This window comes from Capricornis sumatraensis, chromosome 4 (genome assembly GCF_032405125.1).
Source record: "Capricornis sumatraensis isolate serow.1 chromosome 4, serow.2, whole genome shotgun sequence".
Classification (NCBI taxonomy): domain Eukaryota; kingdom Metazoa; phylum Chordata; class Mammalia; order Artiodactyla; family Bovidae; genus Capricornis; species Capricornis sumatraensis.
The window spans coordinates 127,862,336-127,888,054 of record NC_091072.1 but is presented as its reverse complement, the minus strand read 5'-3'; the positions used below and the strand labels follow the sequence as shown (position 1 = coordinate 127,888,054).

Sequence of the window (25,719 nt, the reverse complement as noted above, 5' to 3'; positions counted from 1 at the left end):
AAAGTTTTTTTTAATTAATAGTTTGCAAGTTGAGCAAAAGGGCTCAGGCAAATAAATATGACTTCTTATAGTCAGTGGAGAATGATGTTATGAGTAATACTCTGATCGGGAAGATGGTGGTACCATGAGATGTCATGAAAGGTGGCCATGGGTGTATCTACACTGCTCAGTGCAGTTCAGTTCTGTGAATCAGTAAGCCCATGGTCATTAATGGTGGTAGGACTATGCTGTATTAAAATATGTCTTGGTAACATTTACTTATTAGAAGAAAAGTTAAGATTTGTTTTCTTAACAGTGTTTTTTCCTCTTTTTAGCTGACTACGCAGTCTCTCCTTTTCTGCGCTTTCGTGGCCAGAGACATGACCTGACACCTTGACGCCCAGTCTCAGGGCCCTCGGGTGACTGGCTGGGGCACCATGGAGCTCAAAGTATGGGTGGACGGAGTTCAGAGGATTGTTTGTGGGGTCACCGAGGTCACAACTTGCCAGGAGGTTGTCATAGCCTTAGCTCAAGCAATAGGTAAGTGAACTCTCGGGGTGTCTGAGACAGACAGTTATGCCTATGCTCTCTGCTTTTGTTTGTTTGTTGGTTTCAAGTATAGGAGTCGTGTGGGTTTTGTTCATTTGGTTCCATGATGCACCTCTCAAGCGCGCTTTTACTGACTGCTGTCCCCCACGGCCCGCTTAGGTCAGTCTGTGAAGACACTTTTCTCTGCCTCTCCTGGATTTCACTCATCTTGAGTCTAGAGTCTGCGCTGTCTTTTCTTCTCCTGATGTTTATCCTAAACAACAATTTCTGGAACTGAAAATGTTTTCTTGAGCCAAAACATGGATTTCAAGTTCCCAGACCCTTCATTAGGGAAAATCCAATTTACTTATTATTCTGAATACTTTTAGAAAAGAAAATTAACAACAAATTAAATGACATGTTTCTTCCTGTAAAAAGTACAGGATGATAACATGCACTTTTCAGATTTTACACAGTGAAGGTGAAGTTGTCAAATCCACACTTGCTGGCTCCGTCTTACCCACTTACCATGCTGCAACTTTTCTTCTTACTTATTCTCAATTCATCTTTATCATATTTTATGCATATATTTTAGTTGCTGTAATTCCTTTTGGAACATGATGAGCACATAAACACCTGTACCAGTAAAGCCAGTGATGTGGGCTAAAGTTTGTATTTGTATCTTAAATCCATCACTTAGCAAACATGTAGAGTTGACCCTTGAACAGCACAGGTTTTAACTGTGAGGTCCACTTACATGTGGTTTTTTCCCCAGTATTAAATCCTGCTCTACTACACAGTTCAAGGTTAGTTGAATCCATGAATGTGGAGGATCTCCTGATAGAGGGGGCCAGCTGACTGTAAGTTACTTGCAGATTTTCAACTGCGTTAAGAGTTGGTGCCCCAACCCCTGCATTGCGCGCTGTGCTCGGTGTCATGCTGGATTTTATTGGAAGCATGTCGAGCTAGCTCAGGCTGGAGACAAGTCACTGTTACTGTGGCGCCTTTGCATCTGGTAGAGGTGACTGTCACCCAGCTTTGTGGCAGGTGCACTGTTCGAAGTTGTCAGTGTCCCTGTGCAAAGACAGAGGCTTTCCTTTAATGCTGACGCCTTTCGATTTTTCCTGAAGCACTGTATAGCACACTCATATATTAAAACAATGCTGAGAGTGCTAGGCTTTCACATCCCGTGAAATTTTCTTACATTTGGCACTGCTGTTATGTTTGTAGACATAAATTCAGTTAATAGAGAGGAGGAAATTAAGGCATTTAATTTTATCTCATATTCTTTGCAACTTAGTCCTCGCCCCCTTTAAAAGCCTCACATAATTTATTTGGAGTAAATGTTTAGTATTGTTGGTTTATCTTTCTTAGTGAAAACTAGAATTAGCAAGTATCAAATCTAAGTTTCGTTATATTTGAGAATCAAGCCATGGACAGTGGTTAAAAAACAAGATGGAGAAGGCAATGGCACCCCACTCCAGTACTCTTGCCTGGGAAGTCCCATGGACGGAGGAGCCTAGTAGCTACAATCCATGTGGTCGCGAAGAGTCAGACATGACTGAGTGACTTCACTTTCACTTTTCATTTTCATGCACTGGAGAGGGAAATGGCTACCTACTCCAGTATTCTTGCCTGGAGAATCCCAGAGACAGGAGCCTGGTGGGCTGCCGTCTGTGGGGTCGCACAGAGTCGGACACGACTGACGTGACTTAGCAGCAGCAACAGCAGTTTTTAGAAAAGTCGGAGCAGTTGGAGACTATAGTAAGCTGCCTTTGTTCAATTGGTAACCATGTTCTCTACACAGAATTTCAAGGGGAAGCTGTCCAGATGTACCAGGTGTGTGCTTATCCATTTGGACTGAAAAGGGTACTTGTTTGTGGACAAGCTAAAAAGAAGCTTTAACTGAACCTATCCCCCAATTTTGCTTTCTCAGTAACTCAGTCCAGAACTATTTTGAAAAGTTGACAACTTGAATACAACAGACTTTATGACATTTTTCCATACCTGGCTAAGCAACTCTTTTTCTGATTCATAAATACTTCATTGAATTTAGAATTCACCTGAGAGATGATTCAACTGTTGATCCCCGCTTCTGTTGTACCATGAGATTTTCTCAGCCTCGTGTTCAGTATGCTTCTGATACACACGTAGATATTTATCTCCCTTGTCATGAGAGTTATTGATATTCCAAGTCTAAACATTAGATGAAGATGTTACTGTATTTTGACCTTATTTCTACCATAAAAAATAATAGAGGACTTATTATTTAGGGAAATTTCTGCTCTAACAAACACCTGGAGAAATCTCTGTGGCTTCACATAGTAAAAGTTTAGTTACATTAATAGCAGCATATGGACTGAGCAAAACTGCAGATGTTTCTAAAAAATTTATAATGAAGCAACCTACAGAATAGCCTCTTGGGTTTAAGTCCATTTATTTGCCTCATATAGGGGCACTATTGGAGAAGGCAATGGCACCCCGCTCCAGTACTCTTGCCTGGAAAATCCCACGGACGGAGGAGCCTGGTAGGCTGCAGTCCATGGGGTCGCTGAGGATCGGACACGACTGAGTGACTTCACTTTCACTTTTTACTTTAATGAATTGGAGAAGGACATGGCAACCCACTCCGGTGTTCTTGCCTGGAGAATTCCAGGGACAGGGGAGCCTGGTGGGGAGCCTGGGTCGCACAGAGTTGGACACGACTGACGTGACTTAGCAGTGGCAGGGGCACTATACATATGATTAGGGATTATTGAGTTTTTCTGGATAGCTAAAATTGCTTTCCGGAAACCATCAGGATATAAAAACATGTACACAAGTTGGCAATCTGCAAATATATATAACAGCTAACAGTTTCTGATGCAATGTTGTTAATAGTGGTCAATCAAATTAAGTTAGAAAAGAGCTTAAGACAAACCATAATTTGATAAAAGATTTTTTTTTAATATTTATTTGGCTGCCTTGGGTCTTGGTTGCTGCAGGCAGGATCTTTCTTTGCAGCACGCAGGCTCCAAGCGTGAGGCTTCAGTAGTTGGAATGCATGGGCTTAGTTGCCCTGCAGCACGTGGGCTTCTAGTTCCCCGAGCAGGGATCGAACCCATGGCCCCTGCATTGGAAGGCAAACTCCCAACCACTGGACCACCAGAGAAGTCCCTTGATAAAAGATTTTACGTGTTATCTTCTAGTATAGCTGAAAATCCTTTCTGCTCTGATATTTGACTACTTGACAGGTTATATTTGGGTGGTAGAAATCGAACACTTTCTAAAATTATAAGACAGTAACTAAAAGTGAAACCACGACGACACACTTAATTGGCGTGAAGTGATTAAACTGCCCAGCAGGGGTGCACTGTGTTGGTCACTGTACACCCTGGGCTTTCTGAAACATTCCCAGTCATAAATATTCAACCTTGGTTTTCCCATATACCATCCCAGAAATGCCATTATTTCAGAGTTTGAACTGCTTCTCAAAACTGTACATGAAACAGAAAACCTTTGACAACTCATATGTCTCAAGTTATAGTGGAGAAAATACATTTGCCTTGGTAAAATCACAAACAAAAAATATGAAAAGAAGATACTTCTGCCCTCAAGTAGCTTAGAACTTAAAGTACAGCTTACAGAAGATTAGAGAGGAAGAGAAGAGGACGAAATCAAGGCGACTAAGGGAGAGGTTTCCTGATTCGTATCGCTTTGTTGCCTGGTGCCAGTGAAAGTACTGAAGATTCAGAGTGTTTCTCTGTTCCCACTTCTTGTCCTCATATCTTTTTCATTTGGGGCCAGTGAAAGTGCAAGTCGCTCAGCCATGTCTGACTCTTTGCGACCCCATGGCCTATACAGTCCATGGGATTCTCCAGGCCAGAATACTGGAGTGGGTAGCCTTTCCCTTCTCCAGGGGATCTTCCCAACCCAGGGATTGAACCCAGGTCCCGCGCATTGCAGGCAGATTCTTTACCAGCTGAGCCACAGGGGAAGCTCTTATGGGCCAGAGCTAGCATTTTTAATAGAAACAAATTGATTGGAGCTGGGGGCCCAAGGTGGCATGGACTGTTCTAAGAAGCCACGTTTCTTAGAGTTTGCCCCAACAGAATCAGTTTTCACACAAACACATTTTATACTGAACTCTAGTTTTACTATTTGTTAATATTTCTTTCTCTTCTCTGAAAGTTCCTTCAAAGTGTGGAGGTCCTGCTTGTTTTTCTTATACCATTGCTTTTCCTGAAGCAGCTGCTCGATAAAACAGTTTCTAGAACAGTGGTGCCCCATAGACCTTTCTGCAAGGATGGTGATGTTCTGTGCCTGCAGGTCCAGTGCGGTAGCCTTGAGCCACATGTAGCTATTATCTCCTTGAAGTGTGGCTAGTGTAACTGAGGAATTGAATGTTTAATTAAAGTTTAAATGTGGCTAGTGGCTACTAGCTATTGTAGTAATATGACTAATTGCTATCTAGACTAAAAATGTCAAAACCCAAGCTTTGTGTCCCATCTGTTGCCCATCCTCAGATTTCTTCCTTCTCATCTCCACAAATGAGGATGCTTGCTTTTTTTTTTTCCCAAAGAAAAAATTTTAATTGTAATATTAAAGGATGAGCTAAAGGAGGAGCAAGGGGAAGAAAGAAAAACAGGAAGAAGTAAAGATAAAATGTGCATCAGCAAGCAGGCCCTCCTGCATCCCATCCCACCTCAGACTGCAGGCCTAGCCCCAAAGGCCAGCAAGGGGCTCTCTGCAGAACCCTGGACAGCTCTCACAGCCCTGCCTCACGACCTCCACTTCTTTCCCCACCTTGCAGGTCCTGCCTTCACTGTGGTGGGGCCAGAGGAGCCCAAGGGCCTCCTCAATTCAGTTCAGTCGCTCATTCGTGTCCGACTCTGCGACCCCCTGTCCATCACCAACTCCCGGAGCCTACCCAAACCCATGTCCATTGAGTTGGTGATGCCATCCATCTCATCCTCGGTCGTCTCCTTCTTCTCCTCCTCTTTCCCAACATCAGGGTCTTTTCAAATGAGTCAGCTCTTTGCATCAGGTGGCCAAAGTACTGGAGTTTCAGCTTCAACATCAGTCCTTCCAGTGAACACCCAGGACTGATCTCCTTTAGGATGGACTGTTTGGATCTCCTTGCAGTCCAAGGGACTCAAAAGAGTCTTCTCCAACACTACAGTTCAAAAGCATCAATTCTTCTGCACTCAGCTTTCTTTATTGTCCAGCTCTCACATCCATACATGACTGCTGGAAAAACCATAGTCTTGACTAGACAGACCTTTTTTGACAAAGTAATGTCTCTGCTTTTTAATATGCTATCTAGGTTGGTCATAACTTTCCTTCCAAGAAGTAAGCGTCTTTTAATTTCATGGCTGCAGTCACCATCTGCAGTGATTTTGGAGACCCCCAAAATAAAGTCTGACACTGTTTCCACTGTTTCCCTATCTATTTGCCATGAAGTGATGGGACCAGATGCTGTAATCTTAGTTTTCTGAATGTTGAGCTTTAAGCCAACTTTTTCACTCTCCTCTTTCACTTTCAAGAGGCGCTTTAGTTCTTCTTCACTTTCTGCCATAAGGGTGGTGTCATCTGCATATCTGAGGTGATTGATATTTCTCCTGGCAATCTTGATGCCAGCTTGTGCTGCTTCCAGCCCAACATTTTTCATGATGTACTCTGCATAGAAGTTAAATAAGCAGGGTGACGATATATAGCCTTGATGTTCTCCTTTTCCTATTTGGAACCAGTCTGTTGTTCCATGTCCAGTTCTAACTGTTGCTTCCTGACCTGCATACAGGTTTCTCAAGAGGCAGGTCAGGTGGTCTGGTATTCCCATCTCTTTCAGAACTTTCCACAGTTTGTTGTGATCCACACAGTCAAAGGCTTTGGCATAGTCAATAAAGCAGAAATAGATGTTTTTCTGTAACTCTCTTGCTTTTTCGATGATCCAGCAAATGTTGGCAATTTGATCTCTGGTTCCTCTGCCTTTTCTAAAACCAGCTTGAACAAATGGTAGTTCACAGTTCACATATTGCTGAGGTCAAAATGACCCCACCTGCACCTCAGAGACAAGGGGCTGAGCCCAGAATTGCAGACGAGTAACACTTGCTTTTGGAGAAGGCACTAGCACCCCACTCCAGTACTCTTGCCTGGAAAATCCCATGGATGGAGGAGCCTGGTAGGCTGCAGTCCAGGGAGTCACTAAGAGTCGGACACGACTGAGCGACTTCGCTTTCATTTTTCACTTTCATGCACTGGACAAGGAAATGGCAAACCCACTCCAGTACTCTTGCCTGGAGAATCCCAGGGACGGGGGAGCCTGGTGGGCTGCCGTCTATGGGGTCGCACAGAGTCGGGCACGACTGAAGCAACTTAGCAGCAGCAGCAGCAACACTTGCTGTTAATTGCTTAGATCTAAAATCTTTGAATTATCTTTGATTATTTTCCTGCCCTAGTACCGTACAGCTAATCCATCAACAAGTGCTGCCCACACTACCTTCAGTGTATATTCAGAATCGTGTTGCCCTCCCCATAGCCACTAACACTTGATATAAGCCTCCATCATGACTCACTGAGATTTTTGTGGTGGCCTTCCAGCCCATTTCCCTGTATCATTCTGATCCCCTCCAGCCTATTCTCAACAGATTTTAAAGTAATACTTAGAAAATGCACATTATCATCAGTGTTCTGCTCAAAACCCCTTAATAGTAACCAGACTCACTCAGAAAATTTTAAAGTCTATGCACTGGTCTTCAGCACCCTAGATGAATCCCTGCTTTACCCACAGTCTCACTCACTGTTGATTGCTTTCCTCTTAAACATATCAGAGACATTTCTGCCTTAGTCTTTGTATCTGTTCTTCTCTCTGCTGAGAATACTGTGCACTCAGATATCTTCCAAATTCACTTCCTTGGCTCACTGCTTAAATGCCATCTTTTTAAAAATATTTTTTAATAATTTTATTTACTTATTTATTTTTGGCTAGCACTGGGTCTTTTTCTTTTAACTTTTTATTTTGTATTGGAATATAGCTCAGTTGGTAAAGAATCCGCCTGCAATGCAGGAGACTCCAGTTCGATCCCTGGGTTGGGAAGATCCCCTAGAAGAGGAAAAGGCTACCCACTCCAGTATTCTGGCCTGGAGAATTCCATGAACTGTATAGTCCATGGGATTGCAAAGAGTCGGACGCAACTGAGCGACTTTCACTTTCACAGCTGATTAACAATGTTGTGATAGTTTCAGGTGAACAGCAAAGGGACTCAGCCAAACATATACATGTATCCATTCTCCCCCAAGCTCCCCTCCCATCCAGGCTGCGAAATAACATTGAGCAGAGTTCCCTATGCTATACAAAAGTAGGTTCTTGTTGGTTATTCATTTTAAATATAACATTGTGTACAGTTTCTTTTTAAATTCCACATATAAGGGTTGTCATAGGATATTTCTCCTTCTCTGACTTACTTCTTTCAGTATGACAATCCCTAGTATATCCATGTTGCTGCAAGTGGCATTATTTCATTTTAATGGCTGAGTAATATTCCATTATATATACGTACCACGTCCTCCTTGTCCATTCCTCTGTCAGTGGACATTTAGGTTGCTTCCTTGTCTTGGCTAATGTAAACAGTGCTGCAGTGAACACTGGGGTGCATGTATCCTTTTAGACCATGTTTTTCTCCAGATATATGCCCAGGAGTGGGATTGCAAGGTCATATGGGAGCTCTATGTTTGGTTTTTTAAGGAACCTCCATACTGTTCTCCATAGTGTCAGTACCAATTTACATACCCACTAACAGGGTGGGAGGGTTTCCTTCTTTCTATACCCTCTCCATCATTTATTGTTAGTGGATTTTTTGATGATAGTTATTCTGACTGGTGTGAAATGATATCTCCTTGTAGTTTTGATTTGCATTTCTCTAATCATTAGCCATATGAAACACCTTTCATGTACCTGTTGTATATGTTCATTGGAGAAATGTCTGTTTAGATCTTCTGCCCGCTTGTTGACTGGGTAGTTTGTTTTGATGCTGTTAAGCATCATGAGCTGTTTGTAAATTTTGGAAATTAATCCCTTCTTGGTCACATCATGTGCAAATATATTCTCCCAATCTGTGGGTTGCTTTTCATTTTGTTTCTGTTTCATTTGCTGTGCAAAAGCTTTTAAGTAGGTCTCTTTAATGCCGTCTTATCCCAGAGCCCCTCCCTGATTGTCCATCCATGCATACCTGCGCATACATATCCACACACATGCGCATACTCCCCATCTGCCATACTCTATTTTTCTCTATTGTACCCCGATACATTACCTATAGGCCACAGTCCATTATCCACATTTTTGAATCCTAAAAAATTCTGAAACCCTAAAGTTTAATCCTAGTTTGTTAGCCATACCTGTATACCTTGAACTCATTTGGGAGTAAAAACTGATGATTTGATATGAAGCTGAGGCTGTTTTTAATCTATATTTATTCAATTTGGCATGAAATTGATATATTTTAGAATTTTCAATATGTTTGACTGTGGACTTGCAGGATAGCACTCTGCTACCTTTCTGTCAATCCAAAAAATTCTTAATTTTTAGCATATCTGACCTTAAAGCTGATGGATAACGGACAGTAGACCTACATTCATTCATCCATGTGCTGTGTATTGCCTGCCACTGTTTGCTTATTCCTTATTGCCATAGCTTAAAACCATGTCTAGCATGTAGCAGACACTCACACACACTTGTGAATAAATGAATGAATGTTTTAAAGTTTCTGTGAACTTGGTTGAAATTGGTGCAGGCTGAACTGTACAGTACAGACTGAACGTGGTGACCACCTAATGTCCTATTCATCTGTAAGATTATATGCTACTTTAGAAGATAAAAGAAAATAATGTATCATCACATTTAACTCTTAATTTCATATACAAATGATCAATTTTAGAAAATTATGAATTGGTTAATTTTGTATCTGCTTACAAAGTGGCACTATCTATTGTAGACTGTTTTGAAGTTTAGCAAAACACAGGCAAGGTAAAGAATCGCTCATGACCTTGCTTCCTAGAAGTAAACATTAAAAGCAATGCTTTCTATGTTCCTACAGATGAGCTTTAAAAAAAAAAAGACTTCACTCTCCATAAAGCTTCATAGTTAAAGCCTCACTTTTCACTACTGAATTGGGAATTAAATTTTCCACATCATTTAATCCTCAGAACAGTCTTATGAGAAGAGCCCTGTTATGACCCCTGTTTTGGAGGTGATGGAGCAAGGCACAGAGATGCTAAATGACTTGCCCAAGCTCCTGTAGCTGGTAAGGAGCATCCTGGGATTCAAACCAGAAGTCTGGTTCAAGAACCCCGCTGTTAACTACTGTTACACTGCATTATTTATATCCTCTATAATCCCAGTGGACAACTGTTAGAAAATATAGTTACCGACTGAATTACATTGAAGTGAAAACTAAAAATCCTTAGTAGTAAAATGTACGACTTTTTTATAACCAAGATCATCTTTTACAATTTTTATATTTATAGCAGTAGTATAGTGTATCAGCCATAATTCTAAGTATCTTCTATATATTCCACATCCCTAAAAGATATGAACAAATGTGAACACATGTAATTCACAACATGCATCAGTCAGGATGGGTAAGATTATGCTGCATTAATAAACAATCTCCCAAAACTTAGTGGTTTATATTGATGTGTTAGCTGTTATTTTGGTTAATACTATTTATGTAAAGTAACCAGCACAAAGCCTAGCATATAGGGGACATACTCAGTGTTAATCATTATGAAATCAATAAATGTTCATTGCTTTTAATGGTAGTAAATTTGTAATAAAACCCTAAGTAAGTCCTAAGTTAATATGCTGTAATTCTGTGATTGTGTGATAGTCTCATCAACACACTGGGAAAACATACTGCGAATGGTTTAAGAATGTGCTGAGTGCACAGCTAGCTGACAGGCTGCACTGTGTCACTGTCATCATAAGAGTACTCTATGGGAAGTCATCTTAATAGCTACATGCAGGACCTATAGAAAATGACTGACAAATTTGCAGAATACTTGCATATCACCAGGAAATTTATATATATATATATATATATATATATAAAATATGTATAGATATGTATATAATCTGCCTTCCAGTGCAGGAGACTCAGGTTTGAGTCCTGGGTCAGGAAGATCCTTCTGAGAAGCAACCCACTCCAGTTTTCTTGCCTGGGAAATCCCATGGGAGTGCCATTCCCTTCTTCAGAGGATCTTCCCAACCCAGGGATTGAACCCAGGTTTCCTGCATTGCAGGCAGATCCTGTACCACCTGAGCCACCAGGGAAGAGACCATGTGTGTGTCTGTCTGTCTGTCTGTCTGTCTGTCTGTCTGTGTCTGTGTGTCTGTGTGTGTGTGTCGGTGTGTGTGTGTTTATATGATACAATGTAAGTTCTGTTACAGAGCAATGTTTATTGTAAGAATTCTAAACCATTACAGAATGAATTAATTAGGTTCACTAACTAATTTCAAAATGTTTATAACTCAAGGGGCAAAGTATTGTCAGAAGAACTGAGTCAGACAGCATAGATTTTTCACTACAGATATAGAATAACTCCAATGTTAACTGAATAATATGTCCAGAAATAGGAGGATATATTATCATTAAATTCGTAAGAAATCAGTACAAGGTCTCTGTCATGTTCTTTTCAAGAACATACATTATTCATCTTTGGAGTAAGGAGAATTTGATACTGGAGAAAAAAATCAAATGTCAGATAAAACTAAAATTTCTGCAGAGCATTTATAATAAGGGTGTTTAATTGAATATATTCTCATGGCCTGACACTATTTCTGATAAATGTATGTTCAGTGTATATTTGTTGAATTAAAGCAAGATGTGACACTTTTAAATGATGATTTTACTTTCTGTCTCTAAGAAATTTCTTAAAATTATTTCTAAAATAATAGTTGCCACTCTTTTTAAATTGTTGAAATAAGGGCATAATGCTTCTGGATGACTCATATTTGAATATTTGAGTATATATTTGGGTATATATTTCTAAAACTTCATATTACTTCATAGTCTTGTATTCCGCTTTAAATTAGGTGAAAGTCATCTGTTACCTCCTTTTAATGATGTCACTTATACAGTGAGATTCCCCTAATGCGCTAAAATCTCTTTGTGATTTTCCTCATTATATGAAGTTAATGATTCTTGGGATTATACTCAATTGCTTCAACTCTTCTAAAGTGTAGCCAGTATTTATCACTACAGATTATAGCATTCAGACCCAGGTAGCCAAAAGCTTTAAACTACAAATGCCACAGATAGATAGATATTCCTTTTTATTTGTCTTAGGCTACATTGAGATAGTATACAAGGTAAAACTAAATGTATCCATTTAATAAACTGCACTAAAAGGAGTTCTGCAGGAAGAATTGGAATCTGTCTAAATGAAGTATTCAGATTCTGTAAGACCTTGCCAAGTATAGGTATTAAAAACAATGATTATGGGGTTTAACTCTATGTCTATCTAAAACCCAATTTCTATAATAAAATCAAAGTATTAATTCATTTACCTCTTAAAAAGCTTTTTTATGTTGCTGGATATATATATATATATTTTTTTTTTTTTTTGCCTAATTGCACTAAATATGCATTATTTAACAGAAAGGAAAAGCTGGCAGTAAAAGCAATATTAAATAATCTACCAAGGCATTCTCATGGAATAGCATTGGAAGAATCAGCTTTATATATAATTATGACTCAGTTACAGGCCTTAAGAATTTTTATTTTGTTCATACAGTATAATTATTCAGTTTTCTTTTTAAAGACACTTCATGGCCTGGTAGGATTAGAGAACATTCTACTGGTCTTGTCTAACCCTTCATATAAACTGGTGAGGACATGGGGTCCAGGTGCCAGGAGAGAGATCCTAAAAGTCGCTGACAGACACCAGAGCCAGGAACACAAAGTGCTGTGATCTTTGAAGCAGAGTATACATGTGGAACGGGTTTAACCTTGAAGATTGGTCATGTGGTTTTTCTGCGGGTAATTACAGTCATTTTTAACCTGAAAATCTTAAGAACATTTTTATTCCAGAAAGCCAAATCCAGGTTGCAAAGACATTTCAGTCTCCTTGTTTGCCCAGGTATTTCGATAATAGTAACAACTAATGGTGCTAGTGATAAAGAATCCGCCTGCCAATGCAGGAGGCACAAGAGACGTGGGTTCGATCCCTGGGTTGGGAAGGTCCCCTGGAGTAGGAAATACAACCTGCTCTGGTATTCTTGCCTGAAAAACCCCATGGATAGAGGAACCTGGCGGGCTACAGTCCATGGGGTCGTAAAGAGTTGGACACAACTGAGTGACTAACACACTGACTGTCAGAACCTGTGAGGTGCTACTGCCCTCCGCATTGTAGAAGTGAAGGAATGCTGCTCATCCATTCAGTAATTTACCCAAAATTAAAACTCGAGTCTGTTTGCTTTCAAATCTTCCAAGTTTGCAGCTGCATCCAAAATTCGGGTTTCCTTAAAGAAGATCATACACATATACTTAGAGCAATGTCATTTTTCAGCTTCTGAATTGCATATGTGAGTGTTCATATATACATATCCAGATTTCCATTTATTGGACCAGTAGTTGAGGAAATACTGCTACTGGTCCAGAAGTTCATGAAATTAAAAAAGAAGACACAGAAAATAAATCTGTAGCTGTATATGCCAGTATTATAATTGCTAGATGGCAGGGGGAGGTTTTTTGGTAATAATATTAGCGATTAATGGATACTTTTTAAAATTGAGATATCACTGATATATAGGGGCTTCCCTGGTGGCTCGGGGAGACCTGGGTTTGATCCCTGGGTTGGGAAGATACCCCTGGAGAAGGGAATGGCTACCCACTCCAGTAGTCTGGCCTGGAGAATTCCATGGACAGAGGAGCCTGGCGGGCTACAGTTCATGGGGTCATAAAGAGTTAGACACGACTGTGCGACTTTGACTTTCATTGATATATAACATTAGTTTCAGATGTCTAATAGACATTGTTCACAAATTAATATCCATCTGACCCACACGTCTTAAATGGAAATATTTAGGAAGTGTATTCAAACTAGGGACATAAAGTCTTCTGAATCTTTATCTTCCATAATCACTGTTATATTCAGTATATTTTAATATAAATATAATTTTATTCTATTTTTGCTCTTTAATAGTATAATTTTTGCCTTGTTAATTTTTTTTAAAGACTCTTTGAAGTTATTATTTATCAAAAGTGAACAGGATTTCTCTTCAGGTCCCACTTTTTATATGAAATTGTTTTGAAGGGTTGTTTTCACTGAGGTGATTTTTTTTTATTTGCCACAGGTATACAGGAAGGTGAGGGCAGAGGAAAGGCCTGTCCTGTGCCTGTTAGCTGGGTAGCAGGCCCTCCATTGGCTCCATGTCTCCCTTCAGGAGGAGAAACAGGGGCCCCAAGCTTCCCAAGTCCTGCTGTGCAGGGAAATCAGCAGGATTCACCAAGTAGACATTTGCTCGAGTTCTGAAGTCCTTCCTGGTTCCTGGAACCAGGTCCTGGCTTCCAGCAGGACTCTCTAGTGATCTCCTTAGTTTCAGCGGAGGTCTTGCCCCAAACGAGGTCTGGGCACTCAGACGGGAAGATTCTCATTGAGGTTTAAAGTATAAAGATGATTTTCTAAAGCAAGTCTGAAGGGTATATGCAATTCACATCCCATATTTTATGTGTTACATATCTTAAGGAGTTCAGTGTCTTTGAGTGAAGTTTTAAAGGCATCATAGACCGGAATGTGATGCTTATTGAGAAGACACAGTTATCCAATAGGTCCTCTGTTTGGAGGCATTATTTTAGCTATTACATATCCCATCTTGAAAATTTATTTTTGTGTTTTTTATCTAGGTCGAACTGGAAGGTACACGCTTATAGAAAAATGGAGAGATACTGAAAGGCACTTAGCACCTCATGAAAATCCTATCATATCTTTAAACAAGTGGGGGCAGTATGCTAGTGATGTACAGCTGATCTTACGTCGCACAGGGCCATCTCTCAGTGAGCGACCCACGTCGGATAGTGTGGCTCGAATTCCTGAAAGAACTTTGTACAGGCAGAGTTTGCCCCCCTTAGCTAAACTGAGGCCACAGATTGACAAAACAATCAAAAGGAGAGAACCTAAAAGGAAATCACTAACATTTACAGGAGGTGCCAAAGGATTAATGGACATTTTTGGAAAAGGTAAAGAAACTGAATTTAAGCAAAAGGTGCTGAATAACTGCAAAACAACAGCAGATGAATTGAAGAAGCTGATCCGTTTGCAGACCGAGAAGCTCCAATCCATTGAGAAAGAGCTAGAATCAAATGAAATAGAAATACGATTTTGGGAGCAAAAATATAATTCTAACCTTGAAGAGGAAATTGTCCGCCTGGAGCAAAAGATCAAAAGAAATGATGTAGAAATTGAAGAGGAAGAGTTTTGGGAAAATGAATTACAGATTGAACAGGAAAATGAAAAACAGCTGAAAGATCAACTTCAAGAAATAAGACAGAAAATAACAGAATGTGAAAGCAAGTTAAAGGACTATTTGGCTCAGATTCAGACTATGGAAAGTGGTCTTGAAGCAGAAAAATTGCAACGGGAAGTCCAAGAGGCACAAGTAAATGAAGAAGAGGTTAAAGGCAAGATCGGTAAGGTCAGAGGGGAAATTGACATTCAAGGCCAGCAGAGTCTAAGGCTGGAAAATGGTATTAAAGCTGTGGAAAGATCTCTTGGCCAAGCCACCAAACGATTACAGGTAAGAACCTTTTTATAAAAAGAATTTTTTTAATCTGTTTAAAAGAATATCTTTCGGCATCTTCTTTAATGATTATTCATTTTCCCTTACATTTAGAGTTAGAAACCTACCTTGGTTTATAAGTTCCTTAGAATTTCTGTGACTTATGACAGTGCTAAATAGGAGACTAAACCAAAGATGAGAGCTGGAGCCACAGGTCCTTTTCCATGAAAGCAGCTTTCTTAACTGGGGTAATAGCAGCACTAGGAGGAGAAGGCAATGGCACCCCACTCCAGTACTCTTGCCTGGAAAATCCCATGGATGGAGGAGCCTGGTGGGCTGCAGTCCATGGGGTCGCGACTGAGCGACTTCACTTTCACTTTTCACTTTCATGCGTTGGAAAGGAAATGGCAACCCACTCCAGTGTTCTTGCCTGGAGAATCCCAGGGACGGCGGAGCCTGATGGGCTGCCGTCTGTGGGGTCGCCCAGAGTCGGACACGACTGAAGCAACTTAGCAGCAGCAGCAGCAGCACTTGGTAATTGGAGACAGGAGATGAGAACCTCCGAGCAGGTGTGGACACTAATGATGAGGTCATGAATCTGACCTCCTCCTTTTAACGGTAGGGTAACCAAAGCTGATCACCGAGAAGTGGTTCACAAAGGCTGTGTGGCTAGCTGTCTGCGTGTCTAATCGCCTCTCCTTTGTTGCTAACCACGTCTTCTCTCCTCTCCAGAGGAGCAGGTTCCTCCCTGACTTTTTCCCATCTCTAAACCGCATACAGGAACATTTATATTTCACACTCAGACCATGATCACTCAGCTTATATTTCTTGGATGCCTATTCTTGGAAAGACAATGTGGGAGTAAATGTTAGGGGAGTTGCAAAGAGGTATCTGACAGCCGAAATGAGGAGACACAATTGATTATCAAATGTTTACTTCACATTTTTTAAAAGATTTGGGGGGCGGGTATGTGGACCATTTTTAAAGTCCTTTTTGAGTTTGTTACAGTATTGCTTCTGTTTTAGTTATTTATCTGTTTATTTTTAGTGTTTCAGTCAGGAGGCATACCAGGGACAGGAATCACACTTAACCACTGCAGCGCCAGGGAAGTCCCTGGCTACTTACGTTTAAACTGAAGTTGAATAATACTCAATGAAGCTGTTTAAAAATATTAAATAAAGTTAAATTTCTGTTTTAGTCATATTTGGCCTCTTTTCAAGTGCTCTAGTAGCACATCTGTTCAGGGGCTCATGTATTGGGCAGTGCTGATTTAGAAGCTCTGTAATCATGGATCAGAGAGTGAACCATGAGGCTTCAGGGCACAATGGTTAGAAATTCAGACTGTGTGTAGTAACAGCATCTCCAAATAGCGCCTGTGCACATTGGAGTTTGAGAAGAGATGCTTTAGAGGAGGGACAGTTCCACAAGCAGAGAAAGCTGAGGTTTCAGGAAGAACTGATAGGATTTCCTGTCTCTGCCACTCATTACGGTAAGAGGCAGAACTACCACAAAAATTTGGAAAATCAGGAATTTCTCAGTAATAGAAGGTTGTTAACCTATGACTGGTCTGTTAACCTATTGTACTGTTCTGTTCAGTTGCTCAGTCGTGTTCGACTCTTTCGCAACCCCATGGGCTGTAGCGTGCCAGGCTTCCCTGTCCTTCACCATCTCCCGGAGTTTGCTCAAACTCACATCCATTGAGTTGGTGATGCCATACAACCTTCTCATCCTCTGTCAACCCTTTATTTAGACACTTAAGGGTACATTTGGTAATGATATTGCCTTGATATTACATACTAATTTATGAAGATTGTTATTAGTAAACTCCACTTCCTGTGAAAAGTATCTGAGAATCAAATTACTCAGATATCTCCAAGTACCCCCTACACTCAAAGTAGCAAAAAACAACCACTCCTTTCTCTTTCCTCTTCCCTATCCTTACCAGAACCTTCAGACTCACCCAGCTTAGATAAGGCCCTCCTGCTTTTCCTTACAGTGCCCTAAGAGAGAAAGAGAAGAAAGTCCATTTGAATAACAGAATGCCTCTCCTTGCTTTTGGACCTTTCTGGCCATCCAAACTTGGTCTCCTTACGTTAGAGCTCTTCAGTTCACAGACCTGCTTGTCGAGGATTTAAAAACCCCATAGTGGAAATCTTGCCTTCCTCGTGCTCTAACATAAATCTCAGTAAAGCATTTCATGAAAACTTAAAAACAGTTTTAAAAAAAAACAAGGAGCATGAATCTCATGAACCAAATGACTGTTAATTTTGCTGCATACTGTGAAGTAGTGGGCTTCCCTGGTGGCTCAGTTGAAGGAGTCTGCCTGCAATGCAGGCAATACCTGGGCTCAGTCCCTGGGTCAGGAAGATCCCCTGGAGAAGGAAATGGCAGCCCATTCCAGTATTCTTGCCTGGAGAATTCCACGGACAGGGGAGCCTGATGGGCTACAAACCATGGGGTCACAAAGAGTCGGATACAACTGATTGACTAACACTTATTATGAAGTAGATATGGGGAAGTATAGTTATGAAGAACTTACCAAGATTGCTGTAAACGCTGGGATAGATGGAATCCAGTATTTTATTCATGAAAGTCTGTAGACATAGATTTATTTCATCAGGTACATAGTGTACTCCTAGCAGAGGAAGGCATGACATTTAAAAGCACAAACTGAAGAAGCTGTTGTCTTTTATTTGCTTATTTTTTGGCCCATGCCACAGAGTGAGCTTGACCTCCTCAGCCCAGTATGTCAATATAAACCGGGTTTGTTACAAGCACTCTTGTGAAAGTGAGCATCCCACCTTTAACCCTGTAGCAGGTGAACAGTGACCAGGATGTCTGTAGCTGGCCAATAATGAATCCTCAAATTTTAGAAAAAATTTAACTTCCATCTAGGACAGAGAACAAGAATTGGAGCAGTTGACCAAAGAGCTGCGGCAAGTCAACCTCCAGCAGTTTATCCAGCAGACAGGGACGAAAGTCACCGTCCTGCCAGCGGAGCCCATTGGAGTGGAGGCCTTGCATGCAGACACAGAAAGGGGTAAGCTTTGAGAAACTGCTTTTTAAAACCTTGATTTTCACTGTTAACTTTGAATAAACTGCTTACATTTGGTTGCAACATTCTCCTACTACTCAAAACTGATTCTTGGGTCACTTGAAATTTTTTCTGGGAAGAATCAATAATGTTTACATTATTTATTTACTTAGATGGGTAAATATCCTATCACTCATTTTAAACTGTTTCCTTGCAAACTTGTCCTGAAATATGTGTGAGTCATGGTCTATTAAATTGAGTGGTAACTTCTCTTTGTTCCTAAGGCCCCTTCTTCCTCTCCTAAAAGTCTTCATTATTAATTTGTGCTGGTATTTAAAAGACAGTTCTAAATCTGCCTATGCTTATGATATGAACAACCCAGAAAGAGAGGCACAGTGCTCACCTTTTTCAAAAGATCATGAACTCCTCAGATGACTGGAAACTATTTAATCAACTGAGAGTGTCAAGCAGACTCAGCCTGTCCTCTCACCCAGAACCTATGGGGGTGCAGTCATTACTCTGTATCACTTGGTTCTTGAGAACAGGGAAAGTTCTGATTTCTCATATCCAGGTCACTGGTGCAAACATCAAATGACGTTCTCTGTTTCTTGTTTAGAGGCACCATTCCAGTCCGGGTCTCTGAAGCGGCCTGGCTCCTCTCGGCAGCTCCCCAGTAACCTGCGTATTCTACAGAATCCTATCTCATCTGGTTTTAATCCTGAAGGCATCTATGTATAACATTACCTGTCTTCAGGGGAGAGACCCAGTAAAGGTACCAAGGACGGTGAAGATTCCTTCTTTGATTTTGTGCCAATGATGAACGGAGGATCTGTTTCACAAGCCACCGCATCTTTTTTCTGTCCTAAGTTGCATACCACTTGGAGCCATACCCTGTGCACTGATGCTAAAGAACAAAGAAACTGTGTCTTCACACATCCACAGTGTTGACGTTTTTGTCCAGCAGCTGTAATGCCAAGCCTTCATTTTTATTTGTAGCATTTTGAGAGCATTAGGAAAGTATTATACAGTGTGCATACGTAAATAAAACCGTGACTTAAGAGTGAAGAGAAATATGTGACTGACTTAGTTTATTTATTCCATGTAATCAATTAATGAGTGAATGTTGATGTTTTAATATTTTTATTAATACTTATCCTGTGACTGTATTACATTACATACCGTGTGATAATGACTTCGTGTGCATGTCGCCAGACTCCACGCATTGCTGATTTACAGCTCCACGAGCGTCATAGGACGCTCTGCCATTGTGAACCCATCCTAGCCACTGCTTAATTAGGTGAGAGAATTCAGGTTTTCTTTTTAATCTGAAGCTTAATCTTTCCTTTACAGTATTTCCAGCATAGGAATGACCACATACAAAAATGGAAATATTTTCATGAAGTAAATTTTATATATATGTTTAAAATGTTTGCAGTGCTTCAGACACTGTTGAATAAAAATATACTTGCTGAATATCTATCCAAACAGGCATGGGGTTTCCCACAACATGATGTGTTTTGTTTCTGCCCTGCCTTTTGTTTTAGTCTCATGGATCCTCAGAGTTGCCGTAATAGACAAATTAGAGAAATCTGAGGATATTTTCAGGAAGGTTGCTTTAAGTGATATAATTTTTAAAATAACCCACTTTGTATGTATGGTCTATTGCTGAAAGCACCCTGGATAAGTTATTGCTTGCACATAATTTACTGTGTACATTATAAACAGTTGCAATTTCTCCAGTCATTTAGACAGAAAGTAGATTGGAGTTAGGTACTTTTTACTAAGGAAATAAAGTTAAATTCAATGTTTGTTTTCATTAATTTTCAGTTCGACTTTTACAGGACATGAAGCTCCCTTTGTGCATATATTTTCTTATTTGTAAAACCAAAAATGAGTCAACACCTCTGACCTAACTGAGATGCACCAGATTATCTGGATGGATGTGGTCAGATACCTAGCCATTTTTACATTCCCTCTGATCAGAATTTGGTACAATATAATTTAGACTTTATTCTAAAATTTAAAATAGTTTTTAATTCTGAGGAAAACATATTGTCTGTATTATTGACATGCAACAGAATAACAGTGGGTTAGTATATTAATGCAATGGTAACAATAAAAAGATGTAAGTTATACGCTATGCATGAGGGCAACTTTGGATGTTTTAAACATATTTGACTTATTTTTGGTTTAATGAATGCTAAGAATGCTGCTATATTTAGGTTTCCAGTGAAAATTTTTAAGAATGGCTATGACAATATATAGAAGCTTCTGAACTGAAAGTAATAATGCATAGTTGCCTTTTCTAGTCCAGCTAAATGGCAGACCTCAACTAAAGATATTTTCTTTGGGTTCTTAGAATTACCAAGTTGACCTTGCCATTATACTGTTTTGCAAAAAAACTTGATAAATCAATGATTCTTACCTAATAACCACAACCTATACACATTTGCTCTCAGTTTGTAATAGTTATTTCATATCTATATATATTTAAAAATTAGAATTAAAAAATCAAAATAATTTGTAGATTTTCTGATAATAATGGTTTATGTATGCCTGATATATGCCTTATTTTTAAAAGGTTCCATTCTATACTGGGTCATTTTGTTATTGTTGTTCAGAGAATTGAGATCTTATTCACAAAGAAAAACAATTTTTATAAATTGATTACATTCTATTTAAATCAAAATGCTAAACTGAAGACATATTAGACTTTGCAGTTTTTCATTGCAAAGATGCCTGGGCATACCATGAAAAACACAAAGTCAGGATCCAACTCAATTGTTGTCAATTATTATCAGCATTAACCTAATAACTTTAACGAAAGACTGGCTGGATCCTGACAGTTCATCTGAATTTTCAAGCTGCCAAATAATCTTCACAGACCTAATTACGGATAGAAATACTATTTCCTAGATAAGAAGATTATATAAATGTGAATTTGATTAATACAACAAGCAACTGTACTTTTTAATCAGTTATATAACTTCTGGAAGTACATCTCTAAGAAATCTTTTCTAAGTCTTTTTTTACAATGGAGGAAAGAAAACTCATCTCCCTAGAACATCTTAAAAATATCTTAGTCTATTTCTGATCATTTTTATCTATTGTAAATATAATGAGTTAGATTAAGTACCACATCTTTGGATATATTTCAGAGAGGGGAAGTGGGCACTGGTATGTAAAAATACTAAATAGAAAAGTTTGCATGTGGGGGAATATTCAGTTTCTGAATACTAAATTAGATTATAAGTTTTTTTAATTATTACACTGAAAGTTGTTTTATTGTGATTTTCTACAGGTATTAAATACATTAGAAGATTTTTTTTTCCTTACCAGGGGATAATTTGAAATAGTATTAGTATATTTGACCCTTTGGAGTGTTTGTCATCCTCAGAGAATGATCTGTACTAGGTTGCCTCAGTCCTTTTTATTTCTGATGAAATATTTTGGTTAGCTTTTTTTTTTTTTCCTCATGCATGGGGAATTTATATGTGAGATTTCAGTTGGTGTTAATAGGAGTTACCCAATTAATTAATTCCCTCAGCCATCACTGAGCTAGTCATCAATTTCTGTAGTTCAAATTAACTGTAGATGAGAGCTAAAGCAAGACTAAGACCATAAAAACATAGAACTTATGGTGTGAGATGTGAATATTAACAATCTTTAAGCAGAACAAAAAAGCACTCACTTCCAGAACATAAATACATTTTGTACCTGCACTAAAAGAATATTTTCTTTGTGAATAAGAGCAAAGTGGCCTTTCAAGAAAAGAAACTTCATTTAAATCCACTTCTGTGAACACCTTTCCAAGTTAGAACTATAATAACAGATTGAAGAAATAACATGGAAAAGGAAAAAAAAACTCTTGACTTCAGGTGTGCAAAGGGCATGAGCAGATGGATGGTTCCCTGTGTACATTGCCTTTGAAAAATTGGGCCTTAATTTATATGTAAATAACAGTGCTGTGTTCACGTCCCTCTTCTACCTAAAGTTGTCTTTATTAGTCCATATTGTATTAAAATTTAGCTCATTAAGTCTTACTTTTATATTATGTCAGTTGTTTTTTTAAGTTGCATGTTTATGCTATTTGCTACAGTGTTTTTCAGTTTGGGTTGAAGGCCATCAGCTGTATGGAGAAGACAAAACAATCACTATTTATTCAGTATTGCTGCTTTACATTTCCAGAATAAGCTTTCGATGCCAGGACAGTGACTGCTTGAAAGCTGCAGGAGCTCTATTCCAATGCATTTTATATATTTTTAGAAACCAAATAAATGCAGATAACTATTTAGTATACTAATTATATTAAACCAGCAGAAATATAAAGGCAATAAAGTATATACATATATATATGGGGGGAGGGGAAAGGTTAAAAAAATAGGTTTACAGCCAGACACAGTGATAAGCCCTAAATGTATTTCTCAATCTGTCTTTCTTTATTGACCCGAAGAGGATTTGAGTTGCTGCAGCTTTACACAGAAAATTGCCATGTTCACCTACTATGAACCCATAAGTATGCTTTTAGTACTGCTTTGCTTATGTACAAGTAAAATACCTGTAATCTGTATTATATGTAATTATTTCTTTTCTTTTGACTGTCATTTCAAAATGTATATTTTCTGATTATTATCATGAGCTGTAAAACAAAGGATCAATATCTGATATTCTCCCAAATAATAAATTTTCAGGATTCACCGGGGCATTACAATTGCTGGCTTGTTTCTTTAATATTTTTAAATATAATTTTATTTCCTTTTAAAAAATGCCCAAGAGAAAAGGTCTGCCTAGCAGTGACACAGAGTTACATTTTTCTAAAAGTAATGTTAATTATTATAGGTAAGGCATTACCTGTTGCTGCCAAGACAGCTGCTTCATCTAAGTGAAACTGAATTAAACTAATATGCCTCGCTTTTATTTCAAAAGTAAAAGAAAAATTATTTATTACTGTAGCTCTGTATTCCCAAATCTCTTTAAAACTACCAGTGAAAGGAAGAGAAAGAGCAATTCAGGACTTCCCACCTGGCCTGCCAGGCACAATAGGAGGTGTGTTCCACCATCCCGGAACTTTACGTAACTCGTAAGTAGTTCACAGGGCTGTTGAATTTAGTCCTTCCAGATACCGAGGTACTTTCCTGAATCCCGTGATAAAGCTGCATAATCAGTTATACAATAACCAGCTTCTACATTTTAACCGCCTTTTTTTTTACTGCGCTGCTTGGCGTGGGGGATCTTAGGTTACCCATGCGTCCCGCTCAGTCGTGTCACTGCTTCCACCTTTTCCCCCTTCTATTTCCCGTGAAGTGACGGGACCGGATGCCATGGTCTTAATTCTTTTAATATTGAGTTTTAAGCTGGCTTTTCACTCTCCTTCACCCTCATCAAGAGTCTCTCTAGTTCCTCTTTGCTTTCTGCCATTAGAGTGGCATCATCCACATATCTGAGGTTGTTGATATTTCTCCTGGCAGTCTTGATTCCAGCTTGTAGTTCATCCAGCTCCACATTTTGCATAATGTGCTCTGCGTATAGGTTAAATATAGAGGTTGACTGACAATAAACAGCCTTATCATACTCCTTTCTCAATCCTGAACCAGTCAGTTGGTCCACACAGGGTTCTAACTGTTGCTTCTTGACCTACATACAAGTTTCTCAGGAGACAAGATTGTCTGGTATTCCCACCTCTTTAAGAGTTTTCCACAGTTTGTTTTGATCCACACAGTCAAAGGCTTTAGCATAGTCAATGAAACAGAGGTAGATGTTTTTCTGGAATTCTTTTGCTTTATGATCCAGTGGATGTTGGCAATTTGATCTCTGGTTCCTCTGCCTTTTCTAAATCCAGCTTGAACACCTGGAAGTTCTTGATTCACATAATACTGAAGCCTAGCTTGGAAGATTTTGAATATAACCTTACTATAAGATATCTCTAGTCTAACCTTATGGAGAAGGCAATGGGACCCCACTCCAGTACTCTTGCCTGGAAAATCCCATGGGCAGAGGAGTCTGGTAGGTTGCAGTCCATGGGGTCGCTAAGAATCGGACATTACTGAGCGACTTCACTTTCACTTTCCACTTTCATGCATTGGAGAAGGAAATGGCAACCCACTCCAGTGTTCTTGCCTGGAGAATCCCAGGGACGAGGGAGCCTGGTGGGCTGCCGTCTGTGGGGTCGCACAGAGTCGGACACGACTGAAGTGACTTAGCAGTAGCAGTAGCAGTAGTCTAACCTTACATGGGAGATAAGTGCAATTGTCTGGTGTTTCAAGCATTCTTAAGTACTACCCTTCCTGGGAATTGGGATGAGGACTGACCTTTTCAATCCTGTGTTTTCCAAATTTGCTGACATATTAAGTGCAACACTTTAATATCATCATCTTTTAGCGTCTGAAATAGCTCTGCTGGAATTCCATCACCTCCACTAGCTTTATTGACAGGAATGCTTCCTAATGCCCACTTGACTTCACACTCCCAAATGTCTGGCTCTGAGTGAGAGACTACACCACCATGGTTATCCATCATTCAGATCTTTTTTGTACTAGTTCTTCTGTGTATTCTTGCCATCTCTTCTTGATCTCTTATATTAGGTCTTTACCATCTCTGTTTTTTATTGTGCCCATCTTTATATGAAATGTTCCTTTAATATTTCCAATTTTCTTGAAGAGATCTCTCATCTTACCCTTTCTGTTTTCCTTGGAATTCTTAGTAATAAATGCTGCTTTTAAATAATAAAGCAAATCATAGACACTTTAAGCAAAGAACACAATGAGCTACATGCTGTACAGCCACAAACAGCACACAGGAGGCTGGGCAGAGCAGGGGTGAGTAGTATATGCCAGGAATGCCCCACTCCGGCCAGAGGGGCAGTCACAGCACTGCCCGACTGCTTCCACACTATCTCCACCAAACAGCTTGCATCAGAACCCCCAAGGACTAGACCCACCCGGGCCACCTCGACAGGTTAAAAAGGTCTCCTTTTTATTGAGCCTAAATAGATTTCCTTGCTGTTTCCAACTTTCCCTAAGACCCAGATAGAAGAAACAATCTTTCACCAATGTGACGGCACTTCAGATATTTGAGGGCTTTGCAGGAGCGGTAGAGAATCCACCTGCCAACTCACCATCACCTACAGGAGATGTGGGTCTGATCCCAGGTCAGGAAGATCCCCAGAGAAAGAAATGTCGACCCACTCCAGTATCCTTGTCCTATGGACAGAGGAGCCTGGCTGGCTACAGGTCATAGGTTTGCAAAGAGTCAGACATGACTGAGCAACTGAGCACACACACATATTTGAAGGCATCTCTTAGGCCCTCAAGTGTTCTCTTTCCCCAAGTTTAAATAGTATATTTTCCAGTCTCCACACTTGAATGTGGCAAAGAGGACTGAGCACAAAACTCTGTCTGTGATCTGACCAGGTCAACTTGGAGGAATT

At 39.6% G+C, this 25,719-nt stretch overlaps 1 protein-coding gene across 1 annotated transcript; it reads left to right on the top strand.

The window, feature by feature from the left end:
- The first annotated feature begins 403 nt into the window (after positions 1-403).
- RASSF8 (Ras association domain family member 8) lies at positions 404-22,981 on the top strand. The gene is made up of 4 exons (XM_068970114.1): positions 404-519; positions 14,388-15,277; positions 18,155-18,299; positions 18,910-22,981. The coding sequence occupies exons 1-4, from the start codon at positions 417-419 to the stop codon at positions 19,029-19,031; spliced, it is 1,260 nt and encodes a 419-aa protein (XP_068826215.1). The 5' UTR covers positions 404-416; the 3' UTR covers positions 19,032-22,981.
- Positions 22,982-25,719: the final 2,738 nt, after the last annotated feature.